Source organism: Ambystoma mexicanum, chromosome 14 (genome assembly GCF_040938575.1).
Source record: "Ambystoma mexicanum isolate Mex_15411 chromosome 14, UKY_AmexF1_1, whole genome shotgun sequence".
NCBI lineage: Eukaryota > Metazoa > Chordata > Amphibia > Caudata > Ambystomatidae > Ambystoma > Ambystoma mexicanum.
In genome coordinates, this window is record NC_090940.1 from 542,528,627 (window position 1) to 542,543,767 (window position 15,141).

The 15,141-nt window shown below is 42.9% G+C and overlaps 1 protein-coding gene across 2 annotated transcripts in view; it reads right to left on the minus strand.

The window, feature by feature from the left end:
- The window catches only part of LOC138526941 (cholesterol 24-hydroxylase-like), a 291,000-nt gene that overhangs the window by 244,810 nt on the left and 31,049 nt on the right, over positions 1–15,141 (minus strand). For both annotated transcript variants that reach the window (XM_069637833.1, XM_069637834.1), the window contains exon 4: positions 6,215–6,285. In XM_069637833.1, coding sequence (XP_069493934.1) covers positions 6,215–6,285 — 71 coding nt within the window. The remainder of the gene's footprint in view (positions 1–6,214; positions 6,286–15,141) is intronic.

The following is a 15,141-nucleotide window of genomic DNA, read 5'->3' on the forward strand; positions in this document are numbered from 1 at the left end:
TTGCTTGCAGGCTTGGACAGGAAGTAGCTTGGGCAGGGCGAGACTGTACAAAAGTGGGGGAGGAAGTGTGGGGTGATAGACTGAGGGACAGGTTTAGCACAGGGCAGGAAGGAGGAGGGCCTAATATGTGGATCTGTGGGCATATCTCCTGCATCAGTAAATGCAGTGAGGGCTGTAGGGGGTACAGCAATACAGTCCCCAGATGAGATGAGCAGAGCAGCTGGGCCACAGTATAGGCTAACAGGTTTGCCGGGGCACATATTGTTATTGGGTGAAACACTGATTGCATAATCTTGGGATGAAATTATTGGCCAACACACAATTTGCACCAGTCAACTGGCGGTTTATTACAACATAGGTAACGTCTGTAAGGCGACACGTGTTTCGACCTTGGGCCTTCTTCAGAACCAGACAGATACTTGCTTACAGTATCAATAAATCACAAAACCTACATCATAACATGTAAAGACACGAATACAAAAACATAAAATGTCACTAAAAATACATTTGTGCACGCATACACTAATGTATTAGTTTCATGAGAAACGAGTAAGACTATGCGCCGGGCGTCAAGGTAACCAACAGCTGACTGAAGCAAGAGCCAATAGCTGCTTCAGGTGGAGAATGAGGCGTAACTAATTAGGTCCATATTCTTTATTAAGCCAAACAATGGTGGCCATGCGGTCTGTTGACGTACGCGGATATGAGGGGAACGGAACTCCATAGAATCGATAAGTTCAAAGAACGCGCTTAATTTGTTTTCAAGCCAAACAATGTGGAATCTAATACCCAGTTAGATATAAGTGACGGAGAACGTTTACGAATGAGTTACTAGTACAAGATTATTCACGCGGCTTTAGGAAATGCATCGGGAGGCTTCTGAGCACTGGTTGCTCTAATGTCCATTTCGTTTTTGAGTGATAATGTGTCGCTGAAATGCACACCAAGTACAATGTTTTTACTAAAACGTATCCAGAACTTCCTAAGCATGAATATATCTTCAAAGGGTTATATATGAAACCCAGGCAGGAATTACATGCTAGGATATAATTACCAGTAACGCGCATGGAAGAGGGAGACCTCAGTGCATAGCATGTGGCCCACTCATTAACTAGCAAAAGAGATGGGCTGCAATTCTTTAATTGTCAACCAACAGAAGGGGAAAAGAAAAACAAAAAAAGGACAAAACTAGATCCGAATCCATATTAACTAAGGTCTTGTTCAACACACGTTAATTCCTACAAATGTCCAATTCTTGCTGTTTCCTCATTTTGATCAAAATTAGTAAATGAACTTGTATTATATTCACATTTGATAATTTAATATGCAGTTGGACTTGAGACAAATGCAGATTATGGACATACATTTCATACTAATCTATCTGCATTGCTTAGATTATGTGAAATTATAAAAAGGTCCCCATCTCATGATCAACGTTCAGGCCTATTTCTGTAGCCCTGAAATAACACATTATTTTTGCTTCCATCTGTCATAGCATGCATTCAAAAATTGCCACCTCTAACATATCTTTGCACCTTCTTTAGTCCAATAAATCTTAACTCGAGATTGCATGAATGATTAAGACAATACCTATCACTAACCAATTGGGTAAATCAGAAGTTTATTTTTGAACCGCATGACGTTTAATGTACTATGGACCAAAACATTTGTGTAATAGAGTCTTTTTTGAAGCGATGGATGGGTAATACTAACTGGCGAGATATCCTTTGGGTGTATTTGGGATAGCCATATTTTTACAATCATACTATCACACTATTACTGCATATGATTGAAATAAGTCTCAAGGCGAACTGCAAATCAAATGTGAATATAATACAAGTCAATTTACTAATTTTGATCAAAATGAGGGAACAGCAAGAATTGGACATTTGTAGGAATTAACGCGTGTTGAACAAGACCTTAGTTAATACGGATTCAAATGTAATTGGTCCTTTTTTGTTTTTCTTTTCCCCTTTGTTTTTTCCTATATGTCATTTTCCAAATCATGTTGTTTTTTCTCAGCCTAACATACCCCAGCCTGGTCCAACCCCCTCAATCTCTGTCTCTTTCTCGGTTTACCCAAATGTATTTTTGGTGGAAATTTTATGTTTTGTATTCGTGCAATAACATGTTATGATGTGTTTTTTTTTATTTTTGTGGTTTGATACTGTAATGAAGTATATGTCTGACTCTGAAAAAGGCCAAGGCCAAAACACATGTCACCTTACAGACGTTACCTATGTTGTAATGAACCGACAGTTGACTGGCGCAAATTGTGTGTTGGCCAAATATTTCATTTCCCATTTAGAAGGTAGTGGGAGCCTTCATTGCCCGCAAGCCATATGACCATAGCTAACCCCAAACTGAGGTTTTTGGTTCAGAGTTATTTTCATTAACTCTGGTTGCGTGAAGAGTCCTACAGACCAACCTACAACCACGATAATCCAGGGATGAGGCACACAGAACATTGTAATCAGAAGGGGCATACTAGGCAGTGCCATCAGGCAAAACACATTTCAAGCTGGCATATGGAGCGGCACACTTGGCAGGGTCGAGAGGTGGGGCACACATGGCAGTGGTATCCAGCGAGGCACGCATCACTTTCTAGTGAAGTGGAGCATGTAACAAGCTAACAATTGGAGCGGCACACATGGCGATGTCATGCGTGAGGCGCCCAAAGCAGTAACATCAGGTGAGACACCCATCAGAAATAGAGGTAGCATCAGGTGCATTCAGACTGCCAAATGATGTGCAAGGGTGGAAGGCATATATTGATGGTTTCATTGTTTATATTGTTTGATTTGTTTTGTTTGTTTGTAACGTGCTGTTAGCCCGCAGGCATCAAGGCACGACATAGAAACTTCAACAGCAAAAGAGACTAATGTAAATGACGTGACAGACAGAATGAACAGATAATACCTAATGCTTGGAACCGATTAAAGGTTAAGGACAGTAAATTACTTAAAAAGGTGGGTTTTCAACTTTTTCCTAAATCTCAAGAGGTTGGGTTCTAGTCTCGAGTCTATGGGTAGACTGTTCCATTTGACCACCATAGATGTAGGAAAGGCTTTTCCCATTCCATTTGCTGTCTAGTGGGGGACAACAGTGATATAGCCCATATGTTCAGATCTCAATGGAGCGGGCAGGAGTGTATATGAACATTTTTGACTTCAGATATGCTGGAGCTTTCCCATACAGACATGTATGGGTCAGCGTCAGGGCCTTAAACTGGACCCTGTCTACCACCCTGAGCCAGTGAAACTCCCTTCTTGCATCACTAATGTAATCTGTTTTATATTTCTGCTTGATAATCCTAATGGTGTTATTTTGGATGAGTTGGATTTGTACCAATCAATAGCGAATTTCTGTAGTCCAGTCATGATAGTATAATGGGTGTGGCTAGAGTGGTGCAATTCTCTTTGTTAAGGTAGGGTTTGAGGGCTCTTAACAACCCAAGATAGTACGAGCAGGTCTTAGTTACATAGGAGGCTTGAGCCTCGGCACTCATGGAAGCTTCCATGAACATGCTGAGCGTCTTGACCTTACCTACAACCGATATTGGAGTTTCCTTAATGAGAAATATCTCATATTGTGGGGTTAATGTAGCCCGCGCTTGATGGGAACCAAAAATCATTAGCTCTGTTTTCTTACTGTTAAGACACAGCCAATAGCCAATTGTGTCCATCCATGATTCGATGTGGTTGTACCCCGAAGAAACCGAATCGCTATCCTCCGAGTAATTTCCACTCAATTCCAGTGCCAGCTGTGTATCGTCAGCATAATTGGCGAAGAAAACCTTGATGTTATCGAGGACTTCACACAGTAGTCTTAGGTACAGATTAAACAATAAGGGTGATAAGCTAGCTCCCTGTGGGACTCTGCAAAGGATGCCATCATATGGGAGAATGTCTTGCCCCAATGCACTTTCGATTTCTTTTTGGCGAGGAAGGATAAAAGCCAACCAACTGCTTTCTCTGAACATACTGCGACTTCTTCCAGTGCACTTTGGAGACGACGATCGAGAAGATCGAAGGCAGCACTCAGGTCAAGGGGCATAAGCAGTCCCCTCTTCCCTTTATCGATGATGTTTAACATGTGTGTCCGGAGATCCAGCATGGCAGTTTCCGTGCTGTGTGCAGCATGGAAACCAATGAGATATTGTATCACCAGCAATCTGGACTCCACATGGGCTTGCAATTGAGCAGTGGCAACCTTCTCCATCACCTTCAAGATGAAATTACAGTTGGTGATGGGTCTTAAATTGGTTCGGTCCCATTGATCAAGATTGGGTTTCTTTCCTAGGGGTGTAACAGTGACTGACTTGGGCACTGTATTGTCACGAAATGATGAATTAACTATTTTCATGAGCAATGGGGGGAAAAGTCTTCATTCTCTAGTATCATTTTTGGTAGCAGAATATTCTTGGCACATGCGAGTTTCATGGAAGCTATGACTTTGTGTGTGCTCAAACGAGATTTCTTGGAATATAAAGGGTTTGATATGATTAAATGAGCCCTTTATGGGAGGCTGAACGTAAGATGCCTGAGAGTTTGGGTCTTTGCAGTCTGGTCCTTGGTCTTTTTAATTTTGTCGAAGAATGCGGTCTGAACTTTGTCACAGTCTTCCTGCGTTGGAATGAAGATGGGAGTGATGCTGTTGGGCTTTTCAATAGACTTCAGGATGTTGAATAATTTGCTCATGGCGTTGTCGGCCAAATTGATTTAATTGTTTTATAAATGTTTCTTTACCTGACAAATGCTTTCCCTATAAGCCTTTTCAGATTCTTTCCATCTATCCTTATTTATAATGAAGGGTTCTTTCTGCCATTTCCTTTCTCTATTCCTTTTTTCCTTTTTCAATGCTTCGAGAGCAGGATGAAACCAGTCTTGATGCTTATTATTCGGTCGAATAAGTTTAGATGTTACGGGGGCTTTCCGGTCGACTAGTTCCTTTGCATAGTATACAAATTTATTGTGCAATCAGTTGATGATGATTGGGGGGGATGCGGGATGAAGGAATGCAGGCAGTAGGGACTGGGCATATGACGGGTATGGTTGAGGGTAGATAAGGTTGCTTCTGAGCAAGATTGTGTTTGCTGGCCAGGGTGGTGACTTGATGTGCACCGCTGGGAGTACGTGATGCTGAAAAGTGTAACAGCATGAGGAGCATCAGCAATGTAAGGAGATAAAGCATTATTTGGGATAATGGCCATCACAGCATATTGTTAGGACTGAGGAAAAAGAGTGGGACCAGGAGTAATAGCTCCACTTTAAAACTATAATGCAGATATGGTCCTTTTCTCAAGGGCCTCTGTTATGGCAGATCACTCAGCCTTAATTTTCCGGATACAGGAATAGAATACTCAAGCAAGGTCTTTCATTTCACATGAATTATTGTCTCTAAAATGAACGTAGGACTGGGTCTAGGAAAAGCATAGAGAGCTGCACATGGGACCACCAGCAGGGAAGCTTCCCGTAATTCCTACATGAAGCAAACACCGCTTGCTTGTTAGAGGGATGCGGATGGATGGTAAATTCCAATAGGACAGAACTAATTCTTGCACTCGCCCTGTGTTTGCGTGACCTTGAAACTCCATATGGAACAATGAACATCATGTCTTTCAACTTTAGCAGCTAAGGAACAGAACAGTGAGCTGCTCCCTCTGTGCATCGTGATAAATTGAAGTGGTCAATCCCATACTGCAATGCATACAAGTCCAGCAACTAGTATTACCAGTCGCCAATGTGCAGTAACAGGTATTACCATCCTCCCATGTGCAGTAATAGGTGTTACCATTCTCCCATGTCCAGTAACAGGGTATTGCAAGTCTCACATGCCCAGTAATATACTGCACATGTGAGAATGATAGTGTAACAGATATTACAAGTCTCACATGTCCAGTAACATTCGCTATCAGTCCCACATGTGCAACAGGTATTGCCAGTATCGCATGTCAAGTAACAGGTATTGCCAGACTCCCATGTCCATAACAGGTATTCCCAGGCCTGCTTGTCCAGTATCTGGTTTTGCCAGTCTTTCATGTCAAGTAACAGGTACTCCCAGTCTCACAGGTCCAGTAACAGGTATTCATAGTCTTGCATGCGCAGTAACGGTATTTCCAATTTCAACATTCCAAGTAAGAGGCTTTGGCAGTTTCCACATTCACAAAGTCAGGCCAGTATACATGGCAAGAAGCCAATGTCATTTAACATACCTTACTCCAAACATACTAAATATTCTGTTGTAGAATTTATCCTTTGTGTACTTTGGGGACATCAGGATCTCCTAAAGTGAAAAAAACAGATCACAGCGTTCATCTATTGAATGCACTTATAAGGCACAACTGCAAGAAAACCAACACGACTGACATGTGATTTCTATTTTGCTTTGTTTGGAGAGTGGGGTTACTGACATCATAATTGGCCAGTGAATAATAAAGTACAAACTGAATCACATTTAATCTATAAAGAAGTTATAAATCATGTCAACTTGTTTAAAGTGAATTAGAAACAAATGTTTATTAAAGAAATACATACAAATATCATGAGCCTATAATATAGTGATAATGGCACTGGCAAAGAGCTGTGCAATCTTGTAATGGGCCGCAGTAATAAGGTAATTCCCCAAGCAAAGCGAGGGCATTATCAGGGGCCACAGACCATTTACCAGATTGTGCAGACCTCCTCTAAGGTCACTGTTGCCATTAGCACCCCTGGGGGGCTGGTGAAAGGAGTTTGCAGGTGTAAAGAGGAAGGGAGGGCAAAGATCCAAACTGAGAGAACACTCAATCAGGAGAATATTAGTTGTTAAAAGTGTTGGTCAATTGATCTCTAGGACTTTGCAAAATGAAATCTCAGAACTTTAAGCAATGATGAAAATCTTGGTTCTTCAGAACTGACTTGTGATGGGTGGAAAGCCAGGAATCAGACATGAAAACTTGGAATTCCTCTGTACAGGTTCTAATTGCATTGTTTTTATCGCATCTACACCATTACAGAAAACCAACCAACACATACCACTTAGGTCCTTCCAACAAAGGGGAGAGTAAATCCACAACCGTGAGGTGACATTGCCTCTGCACAGGGCACAAGCAGCACCGGAAAGTAGTAAATTCCTTTGTCAGCCGGTTGTGCAGGAGTTAGGGCAGCAGGCTAGATATCAACCTAAGGTGGAGCGGTCTTGAGTAGCATATCATTAAGAGGAAGTTGGACAGGTGATAGAGGCAATCGAGGGGGCCGTGAGCCAAGGCACGGTTGTACATAGGAAGCAGGAATTATATTCTATGTGTATAACAGGGACAAGTCATTAACTGCTGCAGCATGCTCACGAGGTTTCATTGCAGGGTCTGGAAGGAGCTAAGGATTTGATGCTTCCAGTCCATGCAGCCAATGAAAGTCCTGAAGCTCAGAATCCTCATATGCCCCTGCCCCCTGTACCACCATGAGAGGAATATACGTCAGAGACCTCATAGAAGACAGCAAGCTAAGGAAGGCGCGCAGGTAAGCTTGGCATGTAGGCATTTCACTTTACCCTGACACTAAGTGGGAGGGTGGTATATCCAGGCGTGCGTTTCATTCTCAACCTACCCATAATGTGAAGCTGCACCTCACTAGCGGGACCCAATCTGACTGGAACATGTTTGGAGTTGCTTGTGTTCCAGTGCTAAAGTGATGCAGATTTGTAGTTCAGACAGGAGCGCTCTGTTTGGGGGCAGGACCAAGAAGGATTTGCATGTAGTGTATTATATTTTATAAAATGTATAAAGCGCCCTTCGCCAAAGGCGCTGCACAATAAAAGAATCAAAGTAACAGTACAATCATAAATGAAACAGATGAATATAGATTTACATTTTGTTAATACTTTCAAGAAAGTGAAGACGCAAGAAGATAAAGTTCAAGATTAGTTTGGAAAATAGAAAGAGATGGAGAAGAACAAAGAGAAAGGGGGGCATTCCAATGCGTAGGAGCTAATAGAAAAGGAACGAGACAAGGCACAAGGTGATTTTGGAACAATCAAAAGAAATAGATTCAGAGATTGCAAGGAGCACGAGAGAACATAGAAAAAAAGTAAAAAAAGATAAAAAGGTGGGCCAGACCGTGAGTAGACTTAAAAACAATCAAGATAAAATAACACAAAAGACGAGATTCAAAAGACGAGTAATGATTGAGAGTAAAGGAGAAGTAATAGAGGAACAGGGAGGTAGACAAAAAGAAGACAAACAGAAGAATTATAGATAGAATGGAGAGGGAAAAGATGACAAGCAGGGAGACCAAGTAATAACGATGAGCATTAATCAATACAAGACAAAACTAGGGAAAAAAGACGTTTAGTGGCATGAAAAGAAAGATAGGCACAAGCATGACAAATGTTAAACAGAGCATAGCAACAGGAACAAGCAATAGAGGCAATATGGAGGGAAAAAGAGAGAAGAATCAAAAGATAACGCCCAGATTGCACGCTGAAAGAGAGTAGGAAAGAGTAGATGGAGGAAAGGAAAGAAGAGGGGGATATGGGTTGGGAGAAATGGTAGAGGGGAAAAGAACAGAACTGTACCTCCATTTTTGAGGGATTTAAATGTAGGAAGTGTGAAGACATCCAATTCTGGACAGCAATAAGAACATTTGAAACAGCGGAGTGTAGGTCAGAATCAAAAGAAGAAAAAGAGAAGGATCTGTCTACCAGCGTAAAGGTGAAAGGAAAGGTTGAAGAAGAGATAAAAGGCAGAAAGAGGAGCAGTGTAGATGGAGAAAAGGAGAGGACCCAACAACAAACCCTGAGAAGAAGAATGTCCGGCCCAGGCAACAGAGCAAGTCTGTTGCGAGAGATGAGAACGGAACAAATTAAGAACAGGCCCAGAAATACATAGAGTGGTAAGAGAGGAGATAAGAAGGGAATGGTGTGGTTGGTTTCCATCTGTAATAGCACTCATTGGGTAAACACAAAGCAACAGAAAGCTGCTCAGAGAGTAATTGTGAATGCTTAACTTCTTAAAATCCTCCACAAAGTAATTTTGTGGTGATTGATTTATTGCATCTTTAAAATGACCGACACCACTTCACAATATCCTGGTCTAAGACTATCCTCTTTAAAAAACAAAAGCAAATTCTCTAAAACTGTTTGAGCAACAAGATCGAAAATATGGCTTAACATCATTGGTTGATGTAGTCTTTATCCATCCTGTAACTGATAGGGTGCTGCTGGAACTTGCAATCCCTTTACAGTTTCCATAGCATAGTTGATGTCATCTCCAAAACACAGAGAAATCCATTGAATCATAAGTCTTTAATGATCAGCTGACAAACCGTCACCCTGCATATCAAAATAAGGGCAGAGAGGGAGTGTTGACACTGCTACACAGTCTCAGCATGCTGGGAAGCTCTGGGGATAATGGGGAGCCAGGTTAAGAGTGGGACAAGAGAGTGTCAGGCACACAATCAGTGGGCAGCAAGCACAGAGAGGTGGACCATAACCGGAGCAGAACAGGGCAATGCGGACAGGCCCCAAGAATGAGACTCAGATTTCAAATGATAGATGTTGGGAAAATGCAGAGCTGCACGAGAGCTTGCTAATAAAGATGGATCAACAAGTGATTAGAGGGCAAGATTGCAAAGAGCACAAACAAAAGTGAAGAGGGGGCTAGGGATGACAGCTTTCAGGTAGTGGAAGAACTTTCTAGAAGTTTGTGGGACAGAGATGAAGCGTCCGAGGTAAACTGTAGGCGGATGATAGAAATGGGAAGCTTCAGGTAGTCTGATGATCATCCGTGCAAAGGAATTGATGTGTGATGCACGGAGGCAAGCATTCCTATTGACAGTGGAAAAGGAGACCGACCTGCAAAGTGCCGACTGCTGCTGGAACTTGCAGGCAAAGTGCCTTCCACCATTTTAGAAAGAGAGTGTACTGAAAAACGGTGACTCCTAGACCTTTGGGGCAAATTCTAAACTCCATCTGAGAATGAGATGGAATTGAGAAGTTCTGAATCCTGGAACATGTATGCAAACTTCATAGATTTAACTGAGAAGTGCTGGTCCTGGAACTTGAAGGTAAAATTCCTAGCACAATCCGAGAAACAAATTGATTAGAGAAACATTGAAACATGGAATTTGTAGGCAGAGTTACTAATGACATTGGAGCAAGAGGCCGATTTGTGTAACCTTGAGTCATGGCTCTTGGGGGGGGAAAGTTCATTACAACTTCAGGAGATGCATCAGAGAATTTAATCACACGCTGCATGTTTCTGAATTCGGATTCTCATCGGAAGCGGCCAGTTCCGAGTATGTGAACTCTCCGAACTTGGTGCGGCTTGACATATGCTACAGTCGTGAAGGTCCTTTCCTCTAACCGTGAGAGGGTTGCGATGTGGTCGCCAGCGGGGCCCGAGCCAGCTGCGGAACTTGGGAAGACGCGGCACCAGATGTGCCTGGCCTCCCCTGCCGCGGCATTGAGTGTGTCTATCGCCACAACCCGAGAGGATGGCTGATCAGGCAGTTGGCAGTCGCTGTCCAAAGCATCTAGGCAGAGACGCTTGGAGCGCGGTAAGAAGGAGGGAAGTAGAGTAGTGGATTGCAGTCGGAACGGGGAAGGAGAGGGTGCGGATCTACAAGAGGAATTATGAGCAGTTTCTCTTGGCTTTTTTTTTGTCCACTTATCTTCTCCTTGCATCCCCCTCACCCCATCGCATAATGATTAATGGCCCGGCAAACTGGTATCATAAGAATAAATTATTCTTTATTAGTTTGCTTAGGGTGCCTATACTTGTCCCACGCTGGTGCGTCCACCTGCAAACATTGATGTGATACTGTGGCAGATAGTACCAACATAGGCGGAGCAGTGGTAGACCACATCGGCTCAGGATTGACATATTTTGCCAACGACTCCAGCCAGTTGATACATTAGAACACTGGGTAGCAAAAATACAGGAGACTGCAGGCTTAGTTCCTTTGATCCTGAAAGAAATAGCATCCAAGGACAAACAATCTTGAGGCATGAACTAATGGTTAATAGCACTGAGCTAGTTTAACTGGTGATCTGTAACAGCCCTGGGTGCCATTGATTCCAAGCTGCCACCAAATTATCCCGGTACTCCAATTTACAGCAAAAGCTGATTTATTACAACAAGAATTAGGCCAAAGGAGACATACCGGGTGTGCATTAGCCCCTGACATCTACTCCACCTTTTAGCAAGTTTGCAATGACGCAGGGGAAAGGTTCTGCACAGAACAAATATAACTTGCCTTGCGAAAACTCAGAAACAACCCAGCAAGGGGAGTTCCGAGCTGGTCTCTACGGCAAACAATTTGAGGCCAAAAAGAAACCTAAGAACCCCATTCCTGCGGATCAAGCGATGATTACGGGGTTCTTCCCTCCGAGCCCTTAGACCCCTCCTTTGGAAATTAACTCTACCATTATCAAAGAGATTGCTGCTCCAGGACCCTGTGCCAGCGGACTTATGAGCTCAACCAACTATGATGACATTGACAACAATTCCTTACTGGAGTTATGTTTAAACATCCAAAAGGGAATGTTGTCACAAATACCATTGTCGGTAGAAAACTGTTCTCGCCTCAGGTCGAAAGCCCCTCCAGTGAAGCGATGGATCTACCAAACCCGTTGGGGAGTTTCGGCCGTCTACCCGCTTCTCCTAATCTGGTCTTGACCTCAATGGAAGACGGACCAGAGAAAGAAGTAGAGGAGTTAGAATGTCCTGTATCTATGGCAAATGAGATTGTGGAATTACAGTCTTCAGTGGCATTCATACAATTTGTCCTCAAGATCTTGCTGCAAATGTCAGGAAGAATTTTGGCCAACACCATTACTTTCACTCCGGCCCAGGACCAGTTGGGAAACGAACGTGAAGAGGCCGATGAAAATCTTTATGAAGCTATCCAAATTGCTGAGGATAACAACAATCAGCAAAATAATGAGATCTCTTAGGATCCTGAACAAAGTCCTCTAGTATACTTCTCTCGGAAGCAGCGCCGACTGGCAAAGAAAGCACTAAAGAACACCAAGCCTAGCACTCAGCCACCATCAGAGGCAGATTGGTCACTCCCTGCCATGCGCTCCAAAAAAGCTAGGAAAAGAGCCCTCCAGTTAAGGGCTGCTTAACCAGCTGGCTGCTAAAGGAGCAAGAGAAGTTGGCTGACCTGGTCGAAGATGACGAATTATTGGATCTACCTGATCACAGTGAAGATGAAAGGGGACCTCTATCACCTGCTGCATCTGTGAAATCGTCAAGTACAGGCTATAAACCGATGATGGTAACACCAATAGTGGTTGAAGACTAAAGAGCCATCCGACAATCGTGTGTGCCTGATAAAGAACTTCTACCAAAGTGGTAAAAACAAATGGCTAGCTCAATCTGAGCTATTAGTTAGGTTTAACTCAGTTCCACAACTTTGTGTTCTTACATCTGATGATTTTCTATTTGTGGAGCCACTGAAGGGTCCTAACCCAAATGTTTCTGCCTTACATTGCAAATTTTCATCAACAGCCAAGCTCATCAGAAAATACAAAGAGGATGTGAGGCTAGCAGATGTCGACATTGATGTCGATCGGAATGAGGTTGACCCTAGTACAGTACCAGAGGAATCGACAACACCGCTAAAGGGCCCAGTATGCTCTTCTTCTAATGAAGGGAAACAATTGGATATTGCTGAATTATAGCAAACTCTAAAATGGTTGTTGGAGTCTTTCCCGGGTGAGGTAGCCAACAATTGAGATTTTAACATCCTCACCTGGAATTGCAGAGGCTTCTCCCACTTGCTGAGCGCGGAGGGCTGGCCCAAGGTTTTGGCTAAACACAGTTGCTGCTGTTTGCAAGAAACTTGGGCGACTGCCCCTTGGTATTTGATGGTTTTGCAGTGCATCAAGCATATGCAACAAGGGGAGAAAGAGGTCGCCCCTCTGGTGGTTTACTTGTTGGGGTTACTAATTCATTGGCTTCCAGACGAGTCAACTGCAATCAGGAGAATAACATTATGGCAGTGGAGGTGGATCTTGGACGTGAGCTTAGCCCAGAAAGATTCCTCCTTGTAAATGTGTGTAACCCACCTGGAGCAGTAAAAAGGGAACTAATCCAAGAGGCATTGCAGGAGGTAATGACATCTTGGTTGACAAAACCTGGGAACTCAGCAGTGGGAGCTTTGGGGGACTTTAATTGTCATATGACAGGTGCAGGAATTTCTCCTTCAAACCCCAAGTTGAAAGACACATGTACAATGATACACACCAAAGAAGATGGGCAAGGATGGTTACGGCTATTTGATTGTTGGGAACTTGAAATGATCATTGGCCGTACCCCCAGTGACTCTCCAGGTAAACAGACATGGTCTAGTGGTGTTGCATTTAGTACATTGGACTATATATTTCTGTGCCCCAAAATGCTACATCTAGTTGCTGACATGGAAGTGATTCAGAATAATTGGCGTGACCATGCAATTCTCCGATGTACCTTTAACATTTTTTGGGGCGCCTCTGCACAAAGTAACATGGGCACAAGATAAATGAGGCTGGGACTAGAATAAGTTGGTCAGATAAAAATTTTAGCCGGGCCACTGAATCCTTACTATATGAGGACATTCTTAGCTCACATGATTTCTATGCCATGTCCATTCATACAATTGAAGAGTGGGTTTTGGCTTTTTCTGGTAAACACGCTATATCCACTAGGGGACCAATGATAAGAGAGAAAGGAAACCGGCAGCTATTTAACAATGAGACTAGAGATGCCAAGAGGGGCCTAAGAGCGGACCTTCGCAGAATTAAGGTGAAGAACCTTCTTATGCCACAATACAGTGCTTTGGTCAGGAAAACAAAAAAATAGATATAGGACCACCATTAAGAATATTAAAAAGGCTGTAAGCAATCGTGCTCATCAGCAATTCGTTCAATCTATTTGCTCTAAAAATCTGCAAAGTATTTGGGCACTCCTAAGTGAGTCTAGGGGCAAAAGCAAAGGCTTACTGGTTAATCCTGTAAGCAGCGATGTATGGGAAAAGTACCTGGATGAACGCAACTCTGCATTAGTGGTGGATGAGACCAGTCCTTTAAGCAAAGCCCTGCCATATCATCCTTTTGATGTCTCACAGGGGGGCAATATTAGCCAAAATCAAAGATTTAAAATCCTCAAGAGCTCCTGGCCCTAACGGGCTGGCCAACGCTGTTATCAAGAACTATCCTGAATTCTGGGCTAGACTATTTTCCATTCTGTTTGATAAGATTCTAGAACACGGAAAAATTCCCCATTCCTGGCAATCTGCGATACTCATACCTATTTTTAAAAAGGGAAATAGATAGACCCAAATAGCTATAGACTATTGTCTATGTTAGATGCCACAGGAATGTTATTTGCATCTCTATTGTTGAGTGAAATGCAGAAATGGGTGGACAATGCAAACATTCTGTGTAAATTCCAGAGTGGGTTCAGGTGGGAATATTCCACGACTCACAACCTTGCTGTGATGGACATCTTACGAACTAGAGTGCTCACTAAGGAGCAGCTACCACTTTATGCATTGTATATAGATTTTAAGGCAGCATTTGACTCCATCCCTAGAGATGGTTAAAACTAGAAACTATTGGCTGCCCAAAGGGATTACTATATTATCTAAGACTCCTCCACCATTATACCACGGTCAGGCTCAAATTAGATCAAGAAAGGCATTTGACTAACATGGTTTACCAGAATAGGGGAGTCAAACTAGGGTGTGTCACTGCACCACTAGTTTATAACCTATATGTGCATGACATACCAGTAGTAATTGAGGCCGCCAATAACTGTCCCCCTAAAATTGAAGATTCCCCCTGCGACATGTTAGCCTACGCTGATGACCTGGTTTTGCTGGATAATACCATAAGTGGACTTAGAAGATTAGCGTCGGCACTATGGGACTATGCCAAAAACAATGGTTTGACTATCAACCTTGACAAAACCAAGGTCATAAGATACACTTACAAAAGAGTCAGCCGGGTTAACCTCATGGTGGGTAATACGAACATTGCATATACACCGTGCCATCGATACTTGGGGGCTGAATTTCAACCACACTGCCACTATAATGCGTGTAGACAAATACGTAGTACTAGAGCGGCCCAAGTTTCTGCCCTGATGGCTAGATTTTCTAGCAAACAAGGCGGATT